Below are 24,881 nucleotides of genomic sequence, written 5' to 3' on the forward strand. Positions count from 1 at the left end.
TTTCAGGATGGCTTTATTAAGAAATTAGCAAATATACATATCTATTCTTATTTATCCCTAAAAATCAAAACATATACTACACACTTTGCTTTTGTTTTTTAAACAAACCAAATAAATCCTTGAGATATTTGTTTATGCATACTGGTCTGTACGATAATACAATAGTTCATTTAGGTAAGTCCTTTAGAGGCGGACATTTCAAATTTTCACTCTTTCAAACGATGCTGAAGTTATAACCTTGTGTTTTTGTCATCTTAGGCGTATGGAATATGTGTATGATAAACACAACCAGATAGCGGGACTGTGGGGTGAAAGGGTGCATGCATGTTGGTATGATTAATCTTGTCAAATTCCTCTCCATAAAACTTTAATACGACTGCATCCCCACCAGCAAAATGTAAAATGTCCTAAATTCCCATAGTTTCATCAGTGGAGCGATGCTCAACTTTTGGCATTTTGATGGGGGAAAAATGGTCTGTCATTTTAACCAGCTTTAAAATAATTATCATTATGAGTGAGATTGAGCATCTTTCCGTATGTTTAAGAAGTCCTATGTGTCCTTCTTTCTGTCTGTGGGCTGCTTCTTGGCGTGGCCTGCCCGTATTGCACACCTTTGTCTTGATTTCTGGGAGCTCTTTATAGGTCAGCCCTGACATCGTCAGGTAAGGTTAGACTGCTGACCCGAGGTGCGCCATTCACGCCATCAGCCTCTGAGCAAGAGAGGAGGCTCTGGACCACATGGGCTCACCCAGCAGGTGCCACAGGGAGCTCGAACACGACAACAGCGGTGCGATGGCGCGGGACGGGTCACTGAGTCAGAACCAACTCCACGCACCACACAGCAGCCACCGCAGCGGCTTCTCTGAAGAGTTATAGCCGCAGTTACTCTAGAGTCACTATTTGTCAGGAGTGTTGCATTGGGGGTGGGTCTGGGCTTTTCCTCTAGATGTTTGAGAAATGAGCCTTTTCTCTCTCTTATGAGCTCCAGATACATTGTCCCAGTTTTTAATCTTTTCTCTTGGAAAATGAGAGCTAAATGTAATTCTTTGGTGGCTTTGAGATATTTCAGTCTTAGTGGGCAAGCGCTTCCTCAAGCAAACACTTAATGTCGCTGACATTGTCTCCTAACACTACCTCGGACTTAGTGTTGGCATTGAAGCCCTTGGCCCGTTTGGACTTTCCCATCGTATTCTATGTCTTATTGTTTAAATAGTGAGGCTTTCTTCTACCCTGCTAGAACTAGTCCTTGACTTTGTCTTACTTTTTCTACTTTCTCAAAAACAGTCATTTGATTATCTTTCCACTTTTTTTATTTTACCACTTTGTGTCTTTATATATTTGTATTTTTACTTTTTATTCTGGCTTTTCTAAAGTGATCCAGTCTTATTATGTCTTTGTCCCTTGTTTTATTCTGCTGTCTAATTTTCTATTCTGCTATCACTAATTTTAGCCTTTCTTTTTATTCATTTTTTTCTTCTTGCCATTTTTGTTGTTATTTTTCTAACTTCTTGGACCACATTTACTTGCATTCTTTCTTTTTTCCTGAAACACACACTGACGGAATGTTCCTGAAAGCATTCCTTGTTCCAGTATACCCTAAGACTTGACGTGTAATGTTGTACCTTTGAGTTAGAGAGTTTTTCCTTTGATTGAGTAGTTAAGCTTTTTTTATCACGGTCACTGTTGGTTTTCTCCATGAAAAGCACTCTGTTTCCACACTAACATTCGTGTTTGGGTGTATCTCAATGAAATGTTCTTGTCTGTGCCAATTTTAATATTGGGAGTACTTGAAAGGACATTTTTTAAAATTTTGGTGACCTAGTGTATCCATTTTTTATAAATGTTTTAAATGAAAGTAAATTTTCTAATTGGGTTCTCTACATAAGAAATAGCCAATTGCTTAGGATTTCTGTATCTCTTATTTAATACTTGGTCGACCCTTTTGCTTGGAATTGAAAGGAATGAATTAAAGTCTCCTATAATCACTGAAAAAGGAGCCCCAGTGGAGAAGTGACGATGCCTTGGGCGGCTAGCCTCAAGGCAACAGTTGAAACCACAAGCCACTCTGTGAGAGGAAGGCAAGGCTTTCTGCTCCAGTAAAGAGTTACAGTCTTGGTAACCCACAGGGGCAATTCTACCCTGTCTGAGAGGGTCACTATGAGCTGAGCTGACTCAAGGATAGTGCGTCTTGAATTTTACAGTTATTGAAAGGATCCCTGGTAGCTCAGCGGGTTAAGCATTCAAACCCACCGGCCACTCTGAGACAGAAAGAGGAGGCCATCTGGTCCTATCAAGACGTATTGCCTTGAACACCTACCGGGCACTTCTACTCTATCATTTGGACTCGTTCTGCACGGAATTGGAACTGACCCAACAGCAGCCGAGGGGCTTGGTGGGGGGAGCATTGTAATTATTAAGCTCCGATTTAACTCGCAATTTCAGCTTCATGATTTTTTTTTTGGCTAACTTATTTGCTTTGTTGATTTCATAACCATCTAGTCTCATTCCTAATTTTAATTACTTTAAACTGTTTTATTGGCATATAATTCATGTATGATACAATCAATTCCATGGTTTAAATATATTAAAAGGATTGTGCAGTCATCACAATTGATTTTAGAACATTTTCTTCATTCTTGTACTTAGTATTAGCTTGCCAGTTCTTCCCGCCAACCTCCCCTGCAATAATTCTAAGTAACTCTGCACCTAGTTAACTATTCATCTAATTGTTGATGTTTTTGCCTTTTCATATTCAGCATAGGACAAAGCCTAGGATTTACATGTAAATTTTATTTTCTCATTCCCAAAACATACATGTATTGGTTTTCGACAGCTGCCCAAACACCACAAGCCGGCACACAATTATTTATCTCATAGTTTCTGTGGGGCACACTGGGTCCCCTGCTTAATACCTGACAAAGCTAGAATCAAGGGGTTGACTGGGCTGCATTCCTTCGAGAAAACTGGAAATTCATCTCCTTTGAAGCTCATTGAGGTTGCTGGCCAACTTCAGTGTCTTGTTCGCGCTGTGTCCCTTGCTAGCTGTCAACTGCGAGCCATTCAGCACTCCCAGCAGCTGCCTACATGTCACGTGCTATTTTCCATGAGGCTGCTGTACAGCCACGGCAAGTGAAGACTCTCAGCCTTCACCTCTCTCTGACTTCAACTACTGCCTCTCTCTGCCTGCTGTTGAATATTATCTGCTTGCAAGGGCCCCTGTGAGGAGCTCTGGTGTCACTGTGGATTAGGCATTAGACTGCTGACCACGAGGTTGGTGGTTCAAATACAGCAGCCACTCAAAGGGAAAAGATGAAGCAATGGCCTGCTTCCATCCAGAGTCACAGCCTCAGAAATCCGAAGGAGCAGTTCTCCTCTGCCTTCTAGGGTCACTAGCAGTGAGAATTAGCACATTGGCAGTGGGTGGGTGTGATTAGATTGGGCCTATTTAGAAAATCCGAGGTAAAACTACCCAGATCTTAAGGTCTGTTCATTACATCTGCAAAGTCCCTCTTGCCAAGCTGCATACTATTGGCTGCAAGGCTCTCTCCGAGGGCCTGCCTACCTAACACAGATGGTTCCTTCATTCTGCTTTCATGCACTCGGGTCTGCGACTCCGTTTTGTGATACGAAGCTTGTACATGTTCATTCTTTCCTTTGTAGTTACAAAAATGTTTCACAATGATAAATTTGTGTTCTTCAGATCTGTAACATATCATTGCTTCCCAGGTAAATTGGACAGTGTTGATTTACTTGTGGAAACCGATATTCGCCCAAATCCATTTGAAAACAAATGCCAAAATAGCATCAGATGTACAAGAGATTTATAGATGGGAAACCCTGTGAGGGAAAAATGAGAAGGGGGTCACGGGGAGCCTTCAGACCACAATACAGGCCTTACTCCTGGGAGAAACGTTAATTTTACAAGTCTGAGACTACCTTCAGACTCAGAGCAACCAATGGGACAGGGTAGACCTTCGCCTGTGAGTTTCGGACACTGTGGATGGCAGTGAGAGGCTGCCTTGAGAAAGTTACAAATTACTAGACCAATCACAGGAGTATGACTCCGATCTAGACTGGGAACAGGAAGCCTAGCATCAGCACAGCGGGAGGACCCGTTATGTTCCCCACACCAGGAAGCCTGGGAGATGCAGCTCCATGTTGACAACACTAGAACCAAGAATGACTTTTTTGTGGTTTTTACTCAAGTGCTTGGATTTTTGTTTCTCTATATTTTTCTGATTAATTTCTAGCCTTTGTGCAATAATTCGGTAGCTCTTTTTGTAAAGATCTTTTTTATTTCTTTCTTCATTTTACGCAAAGGGAATTTCTCCAGGCTTCTGGCAACGTGGAAGGCGCTCCCAGCCTCATTTCCAGACCTGGAGCTTATCTTCGCCCATCTTTATACGCCCTGATTATTTTCGTTTGGGATTCCTTGGAGCTCGTGTCTGAATCCCACCTGGAAACGTCGAGAACTAATTCTGGTGTTTGCCTCCGCTCCTGCTTGCATTTGTATTCCTTGTATTCCATTTGTTGTGTTCGTTGTGTTCCCTAAGTATTTGTTGAGTGTTTACCTAGAGGAGTGAACAAGAACATTTGCATTACACCTGGGGAGACTGCAAGTAAAGTAATAATCAAGCTAGCAACTTAATAAACACATTAATGCTATTCATGTGGGTCTGTGCATCACTAGATGCCTTCTTATCAAAAGAAGTATTTCAGACAACAGAACGGAACATCCCCCACTAGCCTTTCTTTGGAGAGAGTTCAATAAATATTGAATCATACTCATTTGAAAAGCATCTTTTCGATTGCAAACTTGCTTTAAGTTCAAGTCTGTTTCCTGACCCTACTAGGCATCAAGTGTAATTAATATAAGAGCTCGTGGTTTTGTTCACACACGCAAACAAGCTCCTTCTTATACTTCCATTAGGTAATGCAGCTCTTAGGAAAGATAGAGGCTTCCAGTTCTGAGCAAACCTCAAACTTAAAGATGATCCAGGGGGATTATCACCACGAGATGAATCTTTTGGAATTCAAGTAAGTGAGTAGAAGATTTTTAATTCTGTTAATGCATTCCAAAGGCTTTTGCCTAATGAAAATATTGGCATGAATTGTCTATACTAAAGTAGTGTGTGCATTATTCATAATAAAAGAAGAAATGTGAGTGGTAATGTTTTTGTCGTGCTTTGTTTTGGTGATTGATGTTGTCTGCATGACAGCGCGACTGAATTGGAATGTTCATTCTGACTCTCCCACTTGAGTAATCTTCTTTCATCAGTAACTATATACTGAAATACCGGAATATAAAGCATTGCTGAAAATAAACGTAACCCCTAAGGTTATCAAATCACTTTTAACAAAATCATTTGGATCTACAAGCTTTTCCTTTACGATTTTTCTCTTCAAAGATTCACCACTGGCCCCATTGTCTTTTAAGACTGTCGGCTCTAGCCCATCTCAGATATCCCCCCTACTCCATAGAGAAAGCAGTAAAGGAAAAAAGGCTCTACAGATTCTCAATTCATTGCCCTCCTCCTTCTTCAACCCCTTCCTTCTCCTGATTAATCGGCCCCCATTTTCCAGGCTCGTGATGAAGGAAAGGGAAAATGGATGATATTTTCTTACTGACTGCTTCTATCTTTGTCCTCCATCCTCTCTGTTCACCATCTTGGTCAAATCCAGTACTTTGCTAATGTTCCACTTGCTTTATTTCCCCTCTGTCTGCCATAATTCGTTAACGAAGTGCCATTGGCGTTAAGAGACACCATTTTTTTTCTGTATCTCTAGGACTCTCCTGTGAGCCATCGTGGTGTAGTGGTCAGCGGTTGGAAAGCACCAGCCCCTCTGTGGGAGAAAGATGAAGCTTTCAATTCCCATAAATAGTTACGGTTTCAGAAACCCACCTGGGCAGTTCTCCCCTGTTCTTAAATTCTAGCATAATGAGGTTAATCAGCAAATACTTAGGTGGCACTTGATCTACGTATTTTCACTTAGAATTAAGGTAAAGAAAAATATCAATAGAAGAAGTAGGGGGAAAATGGTTTCTAGACATACAATTTAAGAATTACCCTCGTGGCATAGTGGTTATGACTAGGACTGCGAACCACAAGGTCAGCAGTTCAAAATTATCAGCCACTGGACGAGAGAAGGCTAGGCTATTTCGGTAAAGCTGCTTGTCTCAGAAACCCATAGAGGGGCCAGTCTACCCTGCCCTCCAGGTCGTTTGTGCATTCTAATCAGCTCAACAGCAGTGGGTTGGGTTTGGTTTTTGTAGGGAAGAGACAGAAATTATATCCTGACTTAAGGGGAAATTTTTTTTATTTAGAGCTGAATGTTTCACTAATGAGATTGCTTGCTTTTTCCAAATTAAAAGCAGAAGTCATCTAAATAGCTAAATTTGAATCTTTTAAAATGAATATTTTATTCACTTTAAGTAATGAAGCCCAAAGTTTCATTAGTATTACAATAGGGAACCATGAATTTATAAACTAGATTTTTACCAGGAAAATAATTAAGAGCTCTAATAATTCAATTATATGATTGAGTATCTTATAGTTAAATTTTCACCATCATTTTAATTAAAAAATAATATTTCTTTATTACAACCAACCAATAAAAAACAAAAGAGATGAAAAAGAAATACTTAACCAGATAGATAGCTAGCCAGGATGTAGTCTTCTGTATTTTTGTCTTTGTTTCTATAATTAAATATATAACAGACAAAAAGATGTCATACAATGAACTTCAAAAAGTTCATGGAAAAGTTTAATGAAAATACACTGAAACTTTTCCATGAATTTTCTGAAGTTCCTTTATATATGTATGTGTGTGTGTTCATATATGCACATATTATATAAATTACACATGTGAAGATAAGGGTTTTGAAAATAAATTCTGCATCATTATTCAATTATTTGCTTTTTCCAGATATTTCTCCAGATCAGTAAATATTATCCTAACATTATTTTAATGACTGCATAATATTCTAAATCACAGATATGCCATAATTAATTCAACTATGTATCTTTTGTGGAATAGTTTATTTCCAGTTTATGAACACCACAATTAATATTTTACTAATAATTCTTGTGTATTTGTCCCTGGGTATTCTTAGACACTGTTTTATTTCTCTAGAGAAGATTTCTGGGTTAAAGAAGATATCTCTCTGTTAATTTTTATAAATAATTTCTAGAAGTGTATTAACTCACTCTCACAGGAAATGTATGAGAAGAACTTTCTCTATATTCTTGCCGGCAATGAGCTTCTCTTTTTATTACCAAAAACCAAATCAAACCCATGGCTACTGAGTGGATTCTGATTTAAATGGACCCTATAGGACCAAGTAGAATTGCTCCTTAAGGTTTCTGAGACTGCACATCTTTTTTATTATTATTAATCATTTTAATGGGAGGCCCTTCCAATTCTTATAACAATCTATCATTCCACTGTATTAAGCACACTTGTACATATGTTGCCATCAACATTTCCAAAACATTTTCTTTCTACTTGAGCCCTTGGTATCAGCTCCTCTTCCCTCTCGTGAATCCTTGGTCAGTGAAGTATTATTGTTGTTATTTCATGTCTTACCCTGTCCGTTGAGACTGCACATCTCTAAAGGAGTAGACAACCTTATGTTTCTCCGTCACGGCAGCTGGGGGATCTGAACCAACAACCTGGTAGTGAGTAGGCCAACATTCGTTCAATTGTGCCAATACAACTCCCTCTCCTTTTAATGAAAAAGAACATTTCTGATGTTCAGTTGTCTTTCCTTCCACATTTGAATTCTTTTTCTGTTAATTGCCTGTTTGTCAAACGTCGCACTGGGATTTTTTCAAACATTTTCATATAAATTGGTGAGATTCCTTAACATTAGAAATATTAGCTCTTAAGCTAAGATATATATTGAAAACAACTTGACTCAAAAGAAAAAGGAGGTAGAGCTCTTTCTCTTTCAGTCAGAGCAGTCTGCTTTTGTTTGTTTGTTTTAAAGACCATTTTATTGGGAGCTCTTACAGCTCTTATAACAATCCATACATCAATTGTATCAAGCATATTTGTACATATATGGCCATCTTTATTTTCTAAACATTTACTTTCTATTTGAACCCTTGGTATCAGCTCCTCTTTTTTCCCTCCTCACCCTCTCCTCCCACCCTCGTGACCCCTTGATAAATTATAAATTATTATTATTTTCATATCGTATACTGACTACTGTCTCCCTTCCCCCATGGTTTCTGTTGTTTGTCCCCCTGGAGTTGGTGGGGGGTGGTTATGTGCCCTCTTTGCTATCTGCTCCCCCTTTCTCCCCTTCTCTCTCCACCTTCCCCCTACCCTCTTGGTATCGCTACTCCCATTTCTGTTTCTGAGGTTTTTATCTGACCTGGATTCCGTGTACTGTGAACTCATATCTCTCCCTGTGCACATGCTCCGGTCTACCCACAGTGAAAGGGAGGCCTGGGGTCAGGCTAGTGGGGGCTGAGGAAGCCTCGAGAAACCAGAGGAATACTGTGTGCTTCATCAATGCTAAAGCGCACCCTGTTTTTATCTCGTACATTGGATTTCAGCTTTGGGCAAGGTGGCCTTCAAACAATAATTAGACAAAAAACTTCCATAACTCCACAAAATTGTATGGTCACCATTGCTAATGTTAGGAGGATATTGTGGTTCATAGAGATTTTTTTCAAAGGACAGATGGGGAATAGTTTTTTTTTTTTTTTTTAAAGAAAGGACTGTCTTATAGCAAGGGATTCACTTTAAAAGAAAAGCACCCAATAAAATTAAAAGGTGAGCCTTATGAGCCCCAATAAAAAGATTAAAAAAAAGAAAAAGGAAAATGACTAAGGCAAAGAATGTACAGATGTGCTTTATACAATTGATGTATGTATATGTATATGTATGGATTGTGATAAGAGTTGTATGAGCCCCTAATAAAATGTAATATATATATATATATATCCCTAAAAAAAATTAAAAGGTAAGTTTGACTCCGAAATGTTTGCCTTTAGAGACTTTTACACATTTGAATTGAATTTCTGCTAAACTGACTGAACGTACAAGCCGCAGAGCGGTCTGGGTTTTCTGGTGGGTTCCTGGGATTTGGGGTGCTCACTGGACCTGACTGACACAGGAGGCCCATAACTCTGTACTCTTTGATCCCTCCTTTCAGCCTCCCCCTGCCAGAGGGGGCTTAGTCAGATGTTGAGCTAATCAATGTCCGAAGCCTGCAAACTCAGTGCTCACATAGCAGAGAGGCTTGCCCAAAGATGTGACAGCATAAGCTCCTGTCAGTCACTCCCCGGATCTAGTCAACAGTGATTTATTTCCAAGAAAAGAACACATCTTTGAAGTAATGAAATGTTCACTCACTGCATAGACTTTTCAGTTTGATAGTGCCTGATTAAATGTACCCAACCCACAGCTGACACGGATTCCACCTCCTAGTGCAGGACAGGACAGAGCAGTACTGCCGCAGGCGCTGCCGTCGGCAAGGACGCAGACTGACTCGTCTTGCTCTCGCGCCGGCCGGCGGGGTGATCTGTGAACTTTTCCAGGCAGCAGCCAAGCGCTTTAACTTAATGCATCATTCAGACTCCTTAGGACACGATTAAGCACTTTTAATCACTATCGACATCCGCTCTTATCTTTTTTGTCCTTTGTCCTCTGTTACGTAACATGCCTATGTTCCCTGGGGGGTGCACACTGTTGAGCTCCCAGCTACTGCTACAGAGAGACAGTGTGCACCCCGCCCCCACAGGTGTCAACATGGCTGGCTCATGAGCCTCAGTAGTAGACCCATTTTGTGATCGTATGTCGTCATTATCCCTTTGGGGATCTGCTGTCATTAGTCGGCTTGTAAACCCTAACCTCTATGGTGGCATGAGACCCGATGCAATCTATAGGATTAGGGTGTATTTTGACTCCATCTCTTTTGGAATGTAGAAGGAGGAGCAGAGATCAGAGGGAGTGGCCTATCCAGAAAGAAGAGCCAGAAGCAGACCCCATCCTTTGGACCCAGGATCCCTGTCCGTCCTTGGCCCAGGGAATGACTGGTCCCCACACACATGGAGAGCTTCGAAAATCACCAGGCCTACAGATGCTGGAAGGCAGCCAGGACCTAGCTCCAGAGCCCACAGAAAGATAAAGCCTTCCATCAGAGTCAGCGATCTGAATTCAGATTTCTAGCCTCCTGCTCTGGAGAAGAAAACCCTCGTGGTGCCCTGGGTGCAAGGCTGGCAGTTCAGACTCACCAGTGGATCCACAAGGCAAAGCTGAGGTTGCCTGCTTCTGTACAAGAAAGGCAGGGTTGGAAACCCTGTCGTCAGGATCACGATGAGTCAGAAATGGCCCAATATGAGTGGGTTTTAAAGTGCACCAGGGTACATTTCTGCTCAGCAAAACCCGCCACTGGCGGTATGTCTGCTACAGTGGCCCTACACAGGTAAGACAGTGACACCAAAGGGGCTGCAAGTTCACCCAGAGGAATCTCGGATGGAAAGCTTGGTGATCGGCTTCTGAAATATCCGCCATCAAAAGCCCTGTGAAGCACAGTTCAACTCGGACACACTTGGGGTCACCATGAGTCAAAATGGGTTTTTTGGCAGCTGGGAAATAATAGTATACAATTCTGCTGCCCTTAGCACCCTCACGGACCTCTGCCCATTGTGCCTGATGGTGCCCCACACTACAGTGACCTGACCGCCTCTAAATCCTCCCTCTCCCCAAACACATACATCAAAGAATCACGGCTAGCAGTGGGGACTTCACTGAAGATTCCACCAGAGAATGAGGGGGAAACCTGGACGCTCTACTTCCCCAAAGTTCTTGTTCGTGTGCTCGTCTTCTCTCTGCTCCCCTCAAACTTTGCTCCTCTCTAGCAGACAGTGCTGGCCCTCGGGCCCCACCTCCCCGAGCCTCACAGGGGCCCTTGTGAAGAAGGCTGGCAAACGGGCCCTCAGCTTTTCTTATACACCCCACCGCTAAGAGTGGCTCTTATATTTTAAATCATGTGGGTGTGTATATCTAGGTCTATGTATGTATACATGCACACATGAACTACTCTAGGATTTCATGCACACATGAATATTTCATGGCAGGTGACAATGATATGAAATATAAATTTCAATGTTCTTAAACAGAGTTTGACGATAGCATGTCCATGCTCGTTCATTCATAGATTGTCCGTGGCCCCTTTTCCATAGCAATGGCAGAGTTGAGAGTTGGCAATGGACAATGTGGCTCACAAAGCTACTGGCTCTTTCCAGAAAAGGTGTGCCAACTGCTTCCACAGACTAGCCCTCTCCACCCCACGTGACTTAGCCGAGTATATCGGTCAAGGGCACAGACTTCATGGAGCCCTGCGCGGAATTACACCAGGCGTCCCAGGCAGGGCCGGCTAGCCGTGGCTGTGCTCTTGGTTATTGCATGTAGAGGCTGTACATGAAGAGAGGTGGTGTCAGCCACTAGACAGAATACAAGCTCGGACCAGGGGCTCACAGTGTATTTCCATTGGCTTCCCATCTCCCGCCAGTGCTTTCCAGGGGCAACCCTATAGGGCAGAGAACGGCCCACCGGGTTTCCAAGGCAGTAAATCTTCAGGAAAGACATGACAGTGGTTGGTGGGTTTGAACCATTGACCTCTCCATTAACAACCAAGTGCTTCACCATTGCACAATCAGTGCTCGGTTCACTTCCCCCAAGTTTAAACCCAAACCATTGATTCTCTTCCAACCCCTGGTGACCCAGTAAGACCGTGGAGAGATGTTCTGTAGGGTTTCTGAGACTAGAAATCTTTTCAGAAGTAGAGAGCCTCATCTTTCTTTGGCGGAGCTGCTGCTGGTTTTGAACCACTGACCTTGCATCAACAGCTCACCCTGTGCACCACCATGCCTATCTTCTGTCTCACACAGAATCCTATAAGCACTTGACTCAGGACATTGAGCCAAATCACCTGAAAAACCAGCAGAGATTTTCAACACACTAAATTTGGGATGTTTTTTTGTTTGCTGTCTTTCACTTACTTTAAATGGAACAAAATTCTTTTTTTCCCCTCTTAGATTTAATTCACTTTCAAATAATCTCTATGAAGAAATTGAAAACAATAAAAAATGGACAGAGAACCAGCTGGTCAACTATGAAAAAGATAACCTCGGCTATATCAATCAAGGTTGGAAGCTCCTACAGGATAAAATGGTAAGAAGTTCTGTTACTTGATGTAGTAAAACGTCATTGTGTTCATTCGGTCAGGCTGCCACAACTAAATACCATAATCTGTTTCTAAGGCTTTGAGACTCGACAGGACAGAGTAGACCTCGATGGGAGCAGACAGCCTCATGTTCCTCCCTCTGATTTGTTGGTGGGTTGGAATCATTGACCTTGTGCCAGCATCTCAATGTATAGCCCACTAGGACACCAGGGTGTGTGGTGGGGGTACGGTGATACGTGAGCACAGCTAAACCACTGATCCTTTCTAACTGGAGCTCATTAGTAGATCAAATATGATCATTCTGGTATCTGAGCAGAGAGACTTCCTGAAGCAACCCAGTAAGGAGTACCCTCAGCCCCCTGCCTGAATTTATAAGCAAGTGATAGAGACAGGAGTCCAAGAGGAGGAGATAAACTTGCCAACTTTGTGCTGATTGGGACTTTTCAGTTGATGCATTACATCTGTGATCATTTGGGCCTGCTCATTCTTTACCCCTGAGGTAGGCAGACTCCCTGAATCTGGCATTACCAGGGGACCACGGGGTCACCTTACAGGCGGAGACTCCCACCATAAGGCAGAGAACAGAACCCACAGCCCATAAGGTAAGCAGGACCATACACAGAAAAACTAAATGGGCCAGTAGCTCCCAGTTCCTGCTCACAGTTTTATGTTGGGGGAAAAAAATCACTGCCCTTCAGTCAGTGCCAACTCATAGCAACCCTGCAGGACAGGGTAGGTCTGCCCCTGTGGGTTTCCAAGATTGTAACTTTACAGAAGCAAAAAGCCTCATTCATTTCCTGAGGAGCAGTTGGTAGCTTTGAACTGCTGGCCTTGTGGTTAGCAGCCCAATGTATAACCACTACACCACCAAGGTTCTCACATGAGGTTGTCTCTGCAGTCCCCATGCTAGCTGCACATTGAGATCATCTGGAGAGCTTTAGCAACTGACCCATTCCTGGGGGCCATTGTGGTGTTGGTATTATTAGCAGCCACCTAGGCGGCTCCCAACGCATGACAAACCTATGGTCAACCAAGCCAATGTCACCTGCTTCTACGCCATCCCCGTATTTTGTTGTGGATTACAATTTTGATCCAAAGAGCTTTCATTGTCTGTATTCTAGAAATCCAGCACCAGGTCTTCCTTCCTAGTCCTTCTTAGTGTGGAAACTCCACTGAAACCTGTTCGTCCTCAGAACCACACACACGCCTCCACTACCAGGTGGCTGGTGGCTTCAAATTAGGTGCATTGACTGGGAATTGGACTCGACCCCCAGCATGGAAAGCAGCATTCTATTACTGGGCCATCAGTCCCTCTCATGGGCTCGCTTGAAGAACAATTAAATACTTCTAGAGAGGGGCATGGCCCAGGTGATTCCGACTGAGGCTGTGGGCATGGAGAATTTCTGTCCATGTGGAAGTATGCATATCAGCCGAGGTGTCATCTCCAAACCCTTCCTTGGCTACACTTCTTTAGCACTCTCTTAAAACGCCAACCCGCAGTGCATTTCAGGAAGGCTGCACATCTTTCTTCCCTGTAGAAGTCCAACGGCCCCCTATATTATACTGGAGACTAAAAGTTGTCAAAGAAGGGGCTCTAGCATGGTTTGAGATGCAAAAGAATCTGAATTTTCATGTTTAACATGCAATTTATTTAAAACACACATTTTCTCTAAGATCCTGGTTTTCCTTGTCTGTGGAATTCCATCACATGATCTCTCTTACAGGAAAAGTCTGAAAATAAAATGGAAGAAAAAATGCTACAACTTGCAAGCAAAATAGAGAATTTCATTAACGCACAGAAACAGGAAGCAGAATCGAACAAAGTGAAGCAGGTAGAAAATAAAATGTCTAAAAAGATTAACCAACTGGAAAAGCAGATCTGGGATGAACTAGAGAGAATGCAGATTGAGTATCAATCAGGTGAGCAGCTATGGTTTGTTAAGTAAAGGAAATACGTTCTTCCCTGTCCTGAGTTTTCTACTTTTAGCGAGTGGCCAGGGATCAGTCTCGGCATTAGGGACAGCCATATGCGTATGATTGGATTTGCACAGCATGCCGGCACGCCACTGCAGGTAGGTAACCACAGCATGTAGGCATGCCACTGCAGGTAGGTAGTCAGTGCAGGTAGGTAAGCAAATTAGCTTCCTTCATTCACTAGTGGCAGTCTCAGCAGACCGTCAAATCTGTGGAATGCTTGCATCTGAGATACTGAAATCTCAGAATCTTTTAAGCAAGAATGGTTTTCGGAGCTCGCCAAGATGTGATTGGTGAGTCTACCAGGAAAATAGGAGCTTAAAGCAAATCCTCCTCTCACTGAACTCCAGGTAAGAAGCCTGGACAGATGTCAGACTCAGGCCGGACCTTTAGAAGTGACAGGAAAGAGGAATTAGCCAAGCCCCATCTACTGGTTGCTTTTCTTCTTGAGAGGCTAATGGCAGCAGTGTCAAGATGAGCTAGCATGGAAGAGGATTAATGTGAAAGGCTCATCTAAGTTGTGAAAGAGAGGGGTTTGGGATGGGTGCTTTGGAGCGACCATCTGCCTGGAGTCACAAGTAGAAGGGCTCCTGCATTACAGGAGCCCTACCCAGTTTGTCTTCTCAGTCTTTGGGGGATGATGTGAACATTCTGTCAAGTCTAGCCCTTCGCGCAGATGCCCAGAAGGGGCCTGGAGGAGAGGTGGCTGCGTTGGCCAGAAGTTCCCAGCATAGAAAGAGAATTCGCTGTCTAGAAAGCTGGCCACGCACCCCAAGTCCCCACCACCGCCGCCAAATTAAAATCACATATTTTTGGACCAGGAATTATATTCCAAATTTAATTAGCTGTTCTTTTAGGGCCCTGCTTTCGGGAGAAAGGCTGGGGGTTCTACTCTCGTAAACAGTCAGTCTCGGAAACCCGTGGGGGTCACGCTATGAGTCAGCATTGACTCCAAGGCTAGTAGTACCCCTTCCTGGGGGACAACCCAGAATGAGTTGAAGGGGCCTTTACAATCAACAGCAGTGGTTCTCAAACTTCCTAAGGCTGAGACCCTTTAATACAGCTCCTCATGTTGTGGTGACCCCCCCAACCATAAAATTATTTTTGTTGCTACTTCATAATTAGAATTTTGCTACTGTTACAAATCGGGTGACCCCTGTGAAAGGGTCGCTCAACCCCCCAAAGGAGTCGTGACCCACAGGATGAGAACCGCTGATCTACATGTTTCTGCATTTTACTAAGTGGAAGTTGTGGCTGAGGGAGCTCAGCATTTATGGTTTCCAAATATGTTGGGACTGGAATGGGTGATGCCTTAAGGAGCTTGAGGTCTGGTAGGTCTGGGGTCATGAGTGTCTATAAATGTTATAAAAGACACAAAGCGCTTGCAGGTTGTGGAGAGGCAGGGCAGGACTTCAGCAAGTTACTTTTCATTCAACTTGGTAATAAGAATTGAGAAAGGGCTCCCTCATCTCTTATCAAAGTCTTCAGAAATAAGTCAAATTTTCCATTTCCTTCTTGAAATGTAGAAATGATTTTGTTTTATAATACACTTAGAGGCGGGATAATAAGAATTGAATTCAATTTTCAATTCTTTCAATTAATTTTAAATGAAAAAAATTAAAATGTTTAATGAAACCAGATGCCAAATGTGTTACTATTGCTAATGAATCTGCATTCCATACAAGAAACTGGGCTGCTGTACAATTTTAGGTTGGTCGTGCTGGACTATAATGTGTTTTGAATTAAATGGTCAATTGTAATGAGAGGAACTGCTGATTAGCAACTCATGTTTTTTTTTTAAAACTTGCTCCAATGCATAGTTTAATTTCAGTATGCCTTTTCTCATCCCAGGGTTTAAATCAATTCATGACTCTCTCAGCTCCCTTCAACAAATACAGAAAACAAAGATGCAATTAGAGAAGCACAAAGTCCAAAAAGATCTAAAGAAGTTACAGCGCAAGCTAGTCGAGCTCCAAGAATAGCGTTCCCAGCGGAAGGCGTGGCTGTGCGGGAGGCGTGGCTGTGCGGGAGGCGTGGCTGTGCGGGAGGCGTGGCTGTGCGGGAGGCGTGGCTGTGCGGGAGGCGTGGCTGTGCGGGAGGCGTGGCTGTGCGGGAGGCGCTGAGGAGGAGAATGTTACCATCTCTGCGAGCTGAGGGCTTCTGTCCTCTCTGTGCTTCCCAGCGCCTTCTGAGGGGATGAATGTATTAAAAGCACCAATAAAGCAATGGAGCCGTATGATGTGTACTAATTTATTAAAGAAAAGATGATGGCACTTATTCACACACCAATTTATATTCTTGTTTTCCCTAGGTCAGAACAATGCACATAAAAGTAGACCAAGAATAAAACATTTTAAAAAGGTCAGAACTATGGTTAATGGGAGAAGACTTACACATATAATTAGCATGTAGGAGGACGCTCCAAAAGGATCGTGGGGAAACGGAATTGAATTTTTTCCACAAATTTTTTGAAGCCATTTGTATTTAACCCATTATTCCTTTTTTTAAGAGAAAAGAGACCTATGAAATATCTGTGTTTTTTAAACAGAAGTGACTAGTTTAAATGTTTTTTAAATGATGAAACAAATATCTGTGGGCATATTATATTGGCTACCAATTCTTGTCTCTGACCCAGAGACATTAGTTTTCTAATACTCCCAATATTTCTAGAAAATCTAATTTCTGCATGTTTCCAAAGTAGATTGCAGACCATATCTGACCTCTCTTGACCACCCAAGGTTAGAGAACCCATTTTCACCCCAACCCAAGGCCTGGTGTCACAAGGCAAGGGTCAGACATGTCTCCACCCTTCATCTTTCTGTATCCAGTTCTCACATCAGTCATTCCTCTCATGAAAGTCTAATTTTCTGTTGAGCCTGATAATCCCGCACATAACCCATAAACAACACTCATGCTTCTGGGGGTTAGTAGGGAAGTTAACAGAGTACCACAAGTCAGGATCCTAAAGCCTTAAGGATATAGTCTTTGGTCCAGAATAGCACCTCTCCTCAGCCAGCAGCCAAGTCTTTCTCTGATCCTTTGATCCTCAGCAACATGTTCTGTTGGTCTCTGTCTCGTTCCATGACCAAGAAGCCCACAGTCTCATGAAGCTCGGCCTCGCTGTCTCATGGTTTCTCATCTCCCATGCCGTGGCAACCTCTGGTCTGGTGCTTCTGGACCTCAGTGTGGCATGTCCTCTCTGCCTCTGCCACTTTAGGCAGGAATCTCAAAAGATCTCACCCAGTCCTTTGGTGGGAGTTATATAGGGACATGAGTAGAAAAGCCATGTACTAAGAAAATTCACGATCTATTCAAAGCATAGATTCATTGTGCTCAATATATCAGACTACATGAGCAGGGAAAAAGCAACCTATGCCGAATAGAGAAGCCAAGAGCCTTCATGGAACATACCCAGCTACCACATTCAAAGGTACTACTAAACCACTATTTAATTTTCCAAAACATTAACACACATCTAACTTTTCTAGATAAACATGAAAATCATTAAAAGTAGACCTTGATCCTGGGCAACGGAATCAAGAAAGAAAAAGAAAAAAATGGGGGGAAAGATGCTAAAACATTAGCATTGGCTTGGAAAGGAGAGTGGGAATATCTATCTACTTTAATAAAGAACAAAGGTACCGCCCACAGAACTTTGACCCCTTTGTACCTCCCTGGAGTTTACTGCGTGAAATTTGTCAATTCCCCACCATTATTAATGTGCATGTAGTATCAGCTTCACATCAGGACTTTGAGAGCTTTAAATGCAATAGTAAATGACGACCTTTGAACTCAAATGCCACGCTAGAGTAAAAAGGTAGTATCTCGATTAATTAAATAACCCTTACAAGTCAGTAAGAAACCAAAAATATACCCAATGATTTTAAAAAGCTGCCAAAGGCTAGGTACCTGGTACTAGATGAGCCACGGCAGGACACAATGTCATAGTCATGTCATGGATTGCACTTTTAAAATCCAAGGCCTCTGACTGTGTTGAAGGCTGTCAATGTGAGAACATGGACCTAATATAGGTCTTCATGTCCACCCGACACCAACCTTTGGATATGTTCTTTAACTTTGCCGTGTCTTGGCTTCCTTATGTTCAAAAGAGGATAGGAATAATGTCACTTGTAGCTTTGGAAGAACGTTTGCTGTTAGTTGCTGTTGAGTTGATCATAACTCATTGTGCTCAGAGTACAATTGGTCCATACGGTTTTCAAGAACTGTGTCCGTTGGAAGCTGACACCCCCCCCCCCCCGCAACCCCCAGCCTGTTAGCTGAGGTGGCTGGCACCTGGTGTGTTAAAACCACCCATGACTGGCAGTGCAGGCCTTAACCACTTGTGCCCTTCATGGACTCCACCAAAAGAGTAAGTGCATTCATTGAGTTATTACCAGGTATCAGGCTTTCTAAGCACTTGACATAGATTAACTCAGTTAATCCTCCAAATAAGTGCCCGTGATTGAGGCACAGAGACGTTAAGCAGCTTGTCCAAGGCCATGCTGTATAATAGAGAGGAGCAGTCAGGATTTGAACTCGGCAGTTCAAAGAACTAGTCTTGAGCATTCTGTTATGCTGTCTCTATAAATAGATGTAGCTGAGCTTGAAGTAACCTCAGTTAACAGGAGCAGCTCCGTCTTGTTTCAAACTGCTAGCAGTTAGCCCCCTTCTCCTCTTCCCTCTCCCAGCTCTCCCAACAAGACCTTGACTCTTCTGAGATGTCTCTAAACTCTGTCTGCCCAATTAGCAAGCAATGCACACTATCTTGTAAGACCTTGAACGAGCATCTGCTTCTGTGCTGTTGCCCCCAACCCCGTTACCCTGCCAACCTGATAAGGATGTAACAGCTAGAATAGCCCTCCCCTTGAGCCAGCTCCCTATTCTGAACTATTAAAAAGTTTGGAATTTCATTGTTCTGATTGAGAGGTTTTCCGGGTGCTAGCCTACTCTCGGTCCAGCTGCATAATAAAGGCTGTGATTATTTAATATCGTGACGTGGCTGATCATGCCCATTTACAACAATCTAATGAAGTGTTTGATACATAGTAGGAACTGAACTTGATCCATGGTAGTAATTAATAATAAACAGAGGCTCCAAATAGGATGGGGGAAGAAAGACAAGTCCCATGGTACTTTGAGTAATATGTGGTTCAAATCCGTATCTAGAAATAACTTGTTTAAAATGCCCTTTTAATAATTATGAGAAGAAATACCCTGCCTTGCAAGATTTCTAGCAATAGCCAAAGCAGAGGGAAGTGCAAAATATAGATTTCTCCTGGAACAAGATTCTGACGGGGAATAAACCCTCTCCTTCTACCAGCGCTTCTTTCCATGAGGGAGGCGAAGGGCTGCAGAAGCATCAGGGACATCGGTGCCAATGTCCAGGGTGGCAGACATCCTCCATACGCCCTGACCACGGAAGCACAGCCAACAGCCATTACTGCAAGTGCAAGCCATCAGTATCTGACTGCAAGGTGTGTTTGCAAAGGCCACGCACTAAGTTCATATGTGAAGTATTCAGGGAGGAACCTCCGGTCAGGGAGCCCACCTGAAAGCATGAAAAATATCCTGGACAAAACCCACCCTTCCACCGGAAACCAACTCCTATGCGAAGGAATCCTATCATTTACCACTTGAAAGCGCTGAGGTATTCACAACACCCGCCACCAGGGCCTCAGCGAATGCAGGGTGGATTACCAGGAAGCTCGCATGAGAACCAACGGGCCTGCCTGGCTCTCAGGTCTCCTCTGCTCTGCAGGGCCGATGGGTTGATAACTAGAGAACAAGGCCCTTCAACAGCAAGGAACAGAGTCCCTAAGGACGCAGGGGACAAAATAAAGCTGACGGGGTTGTAAAAGGCCGAAGAGAAAACCCATTAGGTATGGGTTGTGATATGACCCCCAATTAAATTATTTAAAAAAACCAACCACCCCAATACCTTTTCCCGTCAAGTGTAAGCCACAGCAAACGTCGCGTCTCCGCTATCACCGCTAGGTTTTCGTGTGTAAGTTGGTCCCTGGGAGGAGGCTCTCCTCCCACACTCCTCCTGGGATTCAGAGTGTCGCCGGGAAAGCAGTGGTAGGTAGCATCTGAGCATCTCTAGGATGATGGCGCCAGCGCCCGCACAGTTACAGTCTTTGAGGGGACAAGCGTGATTAACCATCATTAACAACTGCATTGGAACTCATCACTGGGCTCCATGCCACTGGCATAAACACCCTCACTAGACCGTGTTGCCGAAGCACCTCCACAAACCGGATTGGCGCAGTACGACCCGAGGGGCTCAGACCTATCACAGGCGAGGAGGGGCAGGACCCGGCGGTATTTTGTGCAGCTGTACATAAAGTTGCTATGAAACAACAACAAGACCACGTCTGAGGAGCTCTGAAAGTGTCGTGGGCTACCCATCTGGCTGCTAACGACGAGGTCGGCAATTGGAAACCACGCTTGGAGCTAGCAAAGATCAGCTGCCTTTGGAACCCACGGGGGCAGTTCTACTCTGTCCTGCAGTGTCTCTATGAGTCAGAATCAGCTCAATGGCAGTGATTTTGGGGGAATATTTTTTCAGTGTGTGACAATTTTACTCTAAAAACACTGTGGTCATGTTCACAGACATGGGGTCTGACACACTAAATGTGGGAGTCTCTCTCTCTCTCTCTCTGCCCTTCAGTCTATTCTGATTCAGAGACCTTATAGGGCAGAGCGAACTGCCCCCATGGATTCCCAGAACTGTACACTGCATGGGAGTCAGAAAGCTTTATCCTTCTCTGAGGAGACACTGGAGGGTTTGAACCTCTGACCTGGGAGTTTGCAGCTCAACAGGGAACTCGGGTCTCCAGATGTGAGGTCTCAGTGCCAAAATAAAGCCTGCTGTGTGGAAAAACTTTCAATTAAGGGTTTTGTACCAATATATTTTTTATACACTTCAGTGCATCATCTATTATGCACTATTCTCTTCAGTTAACCTTACTTCCAAAGTATTCTAAATAACCCCAAGTACCTTTTGTGTTAGGCAGGGTGGACTAGAGAGAGAAATCCAGTGACATTCATATATGTATTAGAAATAGCTTTATATCAAGATGCAATTATGTATCATTAAAGAAATGTCCCAGACCAGTCCAGATCAAGTCTGATACTAGTCCATAAGTCTGATACTAGTCTATAAATCCCTCTTCAGACTCACACAGTCACAAGGGCAATGATGCCAAATACAGGATTGGAATATCAATGGCTAATGGATGCACAATGTTGGGGATCTAATAGTGGTGGACACATCTTGAGGGCGCTGGCAGGTCTCGGAGCGGCTGGCTGGCATGAAGATGAAGTGGAGAGAAGGAGGTTCCAAGACCCTGTATTTAAGAAGGCCATGCCCACAAGGAGGTGCCATCAGGCTGTGACCTGATTGACAGACCAGATTCCACCCCTACACTTTCATATCTTCAAGTTGACATGAAATTCTATAACTACCACACCTTTCCTGAAACTGATTTACTGTCAGGTTTACACCATCACAGACCCAGTAGGCACAATTGTACAGCAATAGTAAGTAAAGATTATAGCCAAGTCATAGAGAATAAGGAGAGACAGAGAGAGATTGAAATAATGGAGTCAGACACATTTCATGGTCACATGCTCACCTCAGCTCCTCTTGGTGGTACAGGGCAGGTGAGAGGGAAGGCTTTATTGCTAACCAAGCCTTATATATCTTTTGGGGATGTGCAAGTCCCCTAATTACAGGTAAAGACATACATCATAGGAAAGGGTTGTACTATAGGTAATACAGTAATGGGAGGGGGACAATCTAGGGGTATACATGCAATAGGAAGGGGAGGAAGGGGAGGGATTGAGGGTATGCATGTGACAAAATGGGCAGATCCTAGATTCCCCTAGAACTGGAGACTTTATTTAACCTAAGCTTTCAGGGGAAGCAATCCACTGTCCCTAACAGCAGGGAGTGAGCTCTGCCTATTGAGGGAGAAGCAATGATGTCTGCTTGCTCTGGATGGCTGGAGTCTTCAGGGAGGTAACTTGACAGTCATTTGCCATTTATTGCAATCAGAGTCCTAGGTCTAACATATATATTTGGGGGAGTCGAGCTGGGGAAGTCTTTTTGTATCCCCCAGTTTACTACCATGGGATACTACTGATCATTTTGACAGAGGATCAGTAACCAGCTCCTTCATTGATGTTAGGTTTGCAGCACCATGTGCTTGAGCATCTGCTTTAAAGGTAGATATCTGTGAATGATAATATTTTCCTTCATTTAAGTGTCTGTTTAGTGCCAATCAAAAAAATTTAATGCCCCAAACTTCATGGTCCCTGATATGCAGTAACCTAAACATAATTCATAGAAATTTTGAAAATCAGTTCTATTTAGCTAGCCTCAAATTATGCAGTCATGACACAGTAGTAAAGAATGTGAGACCCTCTGGGCCTGGATGATTAAAAGAGCTGTATTTTCAAACCCCTTCGCACGGTCACAATACCACTGAAGATAGACTGGCTCGATAGCTTAGGAAGCACAGTTGTGAAGTTGCGAAGTTTTTATAACTATTACTTGTTTTCATTTCAAATGGTTACAGCATGCTTTTAATGAACTGGCTTACACCACTATACCTATTCAGGGTGTTTATTCATTTGGTGGTTTGCAAGTGTTTGCTCCATAATCAATCTGAAAAACAAAATTCTAATTCAATATGAGGGACAAACAAATAATGACTAAGGGAGATGTTGGACAGTGTAAGACATGACAAAATAATAATTTATAAATTATCAAGGGTTCATGAGGGAAGTGGGGAGGTACAGGAAAATGAGGAGCTGATACCAAGGGCTCAAGTAGAAAGCAAATGTTTTGAGAATTATGAGGCCAACAAATGTACGCATGTGCTTGACACAATGGATGGATGGATGGTGATAAGAATTGTACGATCCCCCAATAAAATGATTTTTTAAAATGAATAATACAGGCAAGTGTAGGATTTATCTGAGCCTATCGTTCATTCATTTCATTACCTGTCAAATGAGGATAACACCAACTTTAAAATCATTCGTAGGATTTAAAGAATTATAGTGTGGCATGTAATCTTCATTTGCTCCGTCCCTATCCGTACATTCATGGCTGGGGAAGCCCTAGCATGTGACATCTGCCTCCTGACAAGAAGATGAAGCTCCTTTGTATGGCAACAATTAGCTGGCATGGTAAGATCCTTTGCAAAACAAGATCCAACTTGGACTTTGATAAAGCTACTTGATTTGTAGCCCTAATCCAAGAATTAGTTCTTATGACCAGCCCTATTTGCCCTCATGAAAAGATCACTGAAGGTATGGGTGCTATAGGAAAATGTGAAGGAATCAGATTGTGCCTGGCTCTCAGAAGGAATGCTATTGGGGATCTCAAAGGCTTGTCTTCAAACAAGCAGTAATCTAAGTGAGACAGAAACTAAGCCTACATGGCAGAAGCACACAAGCCCGTGTGATCCAAGGATTGTAAATAATAAAGTAAGAAAGTGAGGAGGGAAGAGAATCAGAGCTTAAATTCTAAGCACCGGGTTTTCAGAAGGCTGTGGATGACAAGGAAGACCCAAATCCGTCTGCAGAATCCACACATGGATTAAGCCTCCAGTGAACTCCCTCTGGCCACTGACAAGACCCCAAACCTCCAAACTCAATGTCACGGAACCATTTCTGAGATTGCAATTCTCTATAGGAGTAGAAAGCCCCATCCTCCTCCCTCAGAGCACCTGGTGGTTTTGAACTTCAGACTTTTGTGGACTGCAGGTCTGGCTGATCGCAGTCTACTGTGTAATCACTAAGCCACCAGGGCCCCACAACCATGGACAAGGGGTGTGAATAGCCTGGTATCAGAGAGTGCATTGGAAGGTGGGCTCGTATTTTCTGCCTTCTTTTTTATTAAAGTTTTTCTCTACTTATTTTGCCACTCTTGTTTTTTTATATGCTTTTCTTTATAAGAAATCCAGGATGGATAAATCTATAGAGACAATAACTAGATTAATAGTTCCTTAGGAGCATAGCAGGGAAGGTTAGTGGAAAACGGGGAGCTAATACTAATCAGTATGCAAAATCCCAAAATTTTCTAAAATGATTGTGATTTCAATTATTTTTAAATATATTTAAACCATTGAATTGTATATGTGAATTATGTTAACAAAATGAAACACACGTATTTTTCTTTGATTGTCCCCAAGGACAATCTCATGAATTAGAGTGCAATGCAGTGTTGTTGAGCAACATGCGCTGTCAGCACCATGTGGGGTGGGAAAAGTTCAGATGTTCTCAAGGAATTAAATGCCCACATAGACTTAAGTGTAAAATCCTATTTCAGGGTTACCCTCACGGCAAGTCACCATTTTCATGAACACATTATCTGATCACTCCTTTTGCAAAAATGCAGAGGACGATCCTTTCAGTGATCCTGTGAAATTCAAACTCAGAAGAAAGTGCACTCAATTTAAAAGAATACACTGAGCAAGAACTAGTTTTGAATTATTGTCCTAAGTTCCACAGACTCCGGGCCTTAATAGGTTTTATAAGTTAAACAGCTGTCCAAATTGAAAGCTGGATGTAGGCATGGCTGCCGTTCCTTTCTGGCGGCTTTAAGAGAAGAACGCTTCCTTGCCTAACCCAGTTTCTAGAGGCCTGTGTTTTTTCTTAGCTGAGGTTCCTTCCTCCATCTTCAAAGGCAGCA

At 42.9% G+C, this 24,881-nt stretch overlaps 1 protein-coding gene across 1 annotated transcript in view; it reads left to right on the forward strand.

Annotated features, from left to right (window-relative positions):
• FAM81B (family with sequence similarity 81 member B) overlaps window positions 1–16,302 on the forward strand; it is a 70,577-nt gene extending 54,275 nt beyond the window's left edge. The window contains exons 6-9 of the mRNA XM_075542666.1: window positions 4,931–5,037; window positions 12,054–12,189; window positions 13,927–14,122; window positions 16,028–16,302. Coding sequence (XP_075398781.1) covers window positions 4,931–5,037; window positions 12,054–12,189; window positions 13,927–14,122; window positions 16,028–16,158 — 570 coding nt within the window. The 3' untranslated portion in view covers window positions 16,159–16,302. The remainder of the gene's footprint in view (window positions 1–4,930; window positions 5,038–12,053; window positions 12,190–13,926; window positions 14,123–16,027) is intronic.
• Window positions 16,303–24,881: the final 8,579 nt, after the last annotated feature.

Source organism: Tenrec ecaudatus, chromosome 2 (assembly GCF_050624435.1).
Source record: "Tenrec ecaudatus isolate mTenEca1 chromosome 2, mTenEca1.hap1, whole genome shotgun sequence".
NCBI classification, from domain to species: domain Eukaryota; kingdom Metazoa; phylum Chordata; class Mammalia; order Afrosoricida; family Tenrecidae; genus Tenrec; species Tenrec ecaudatus.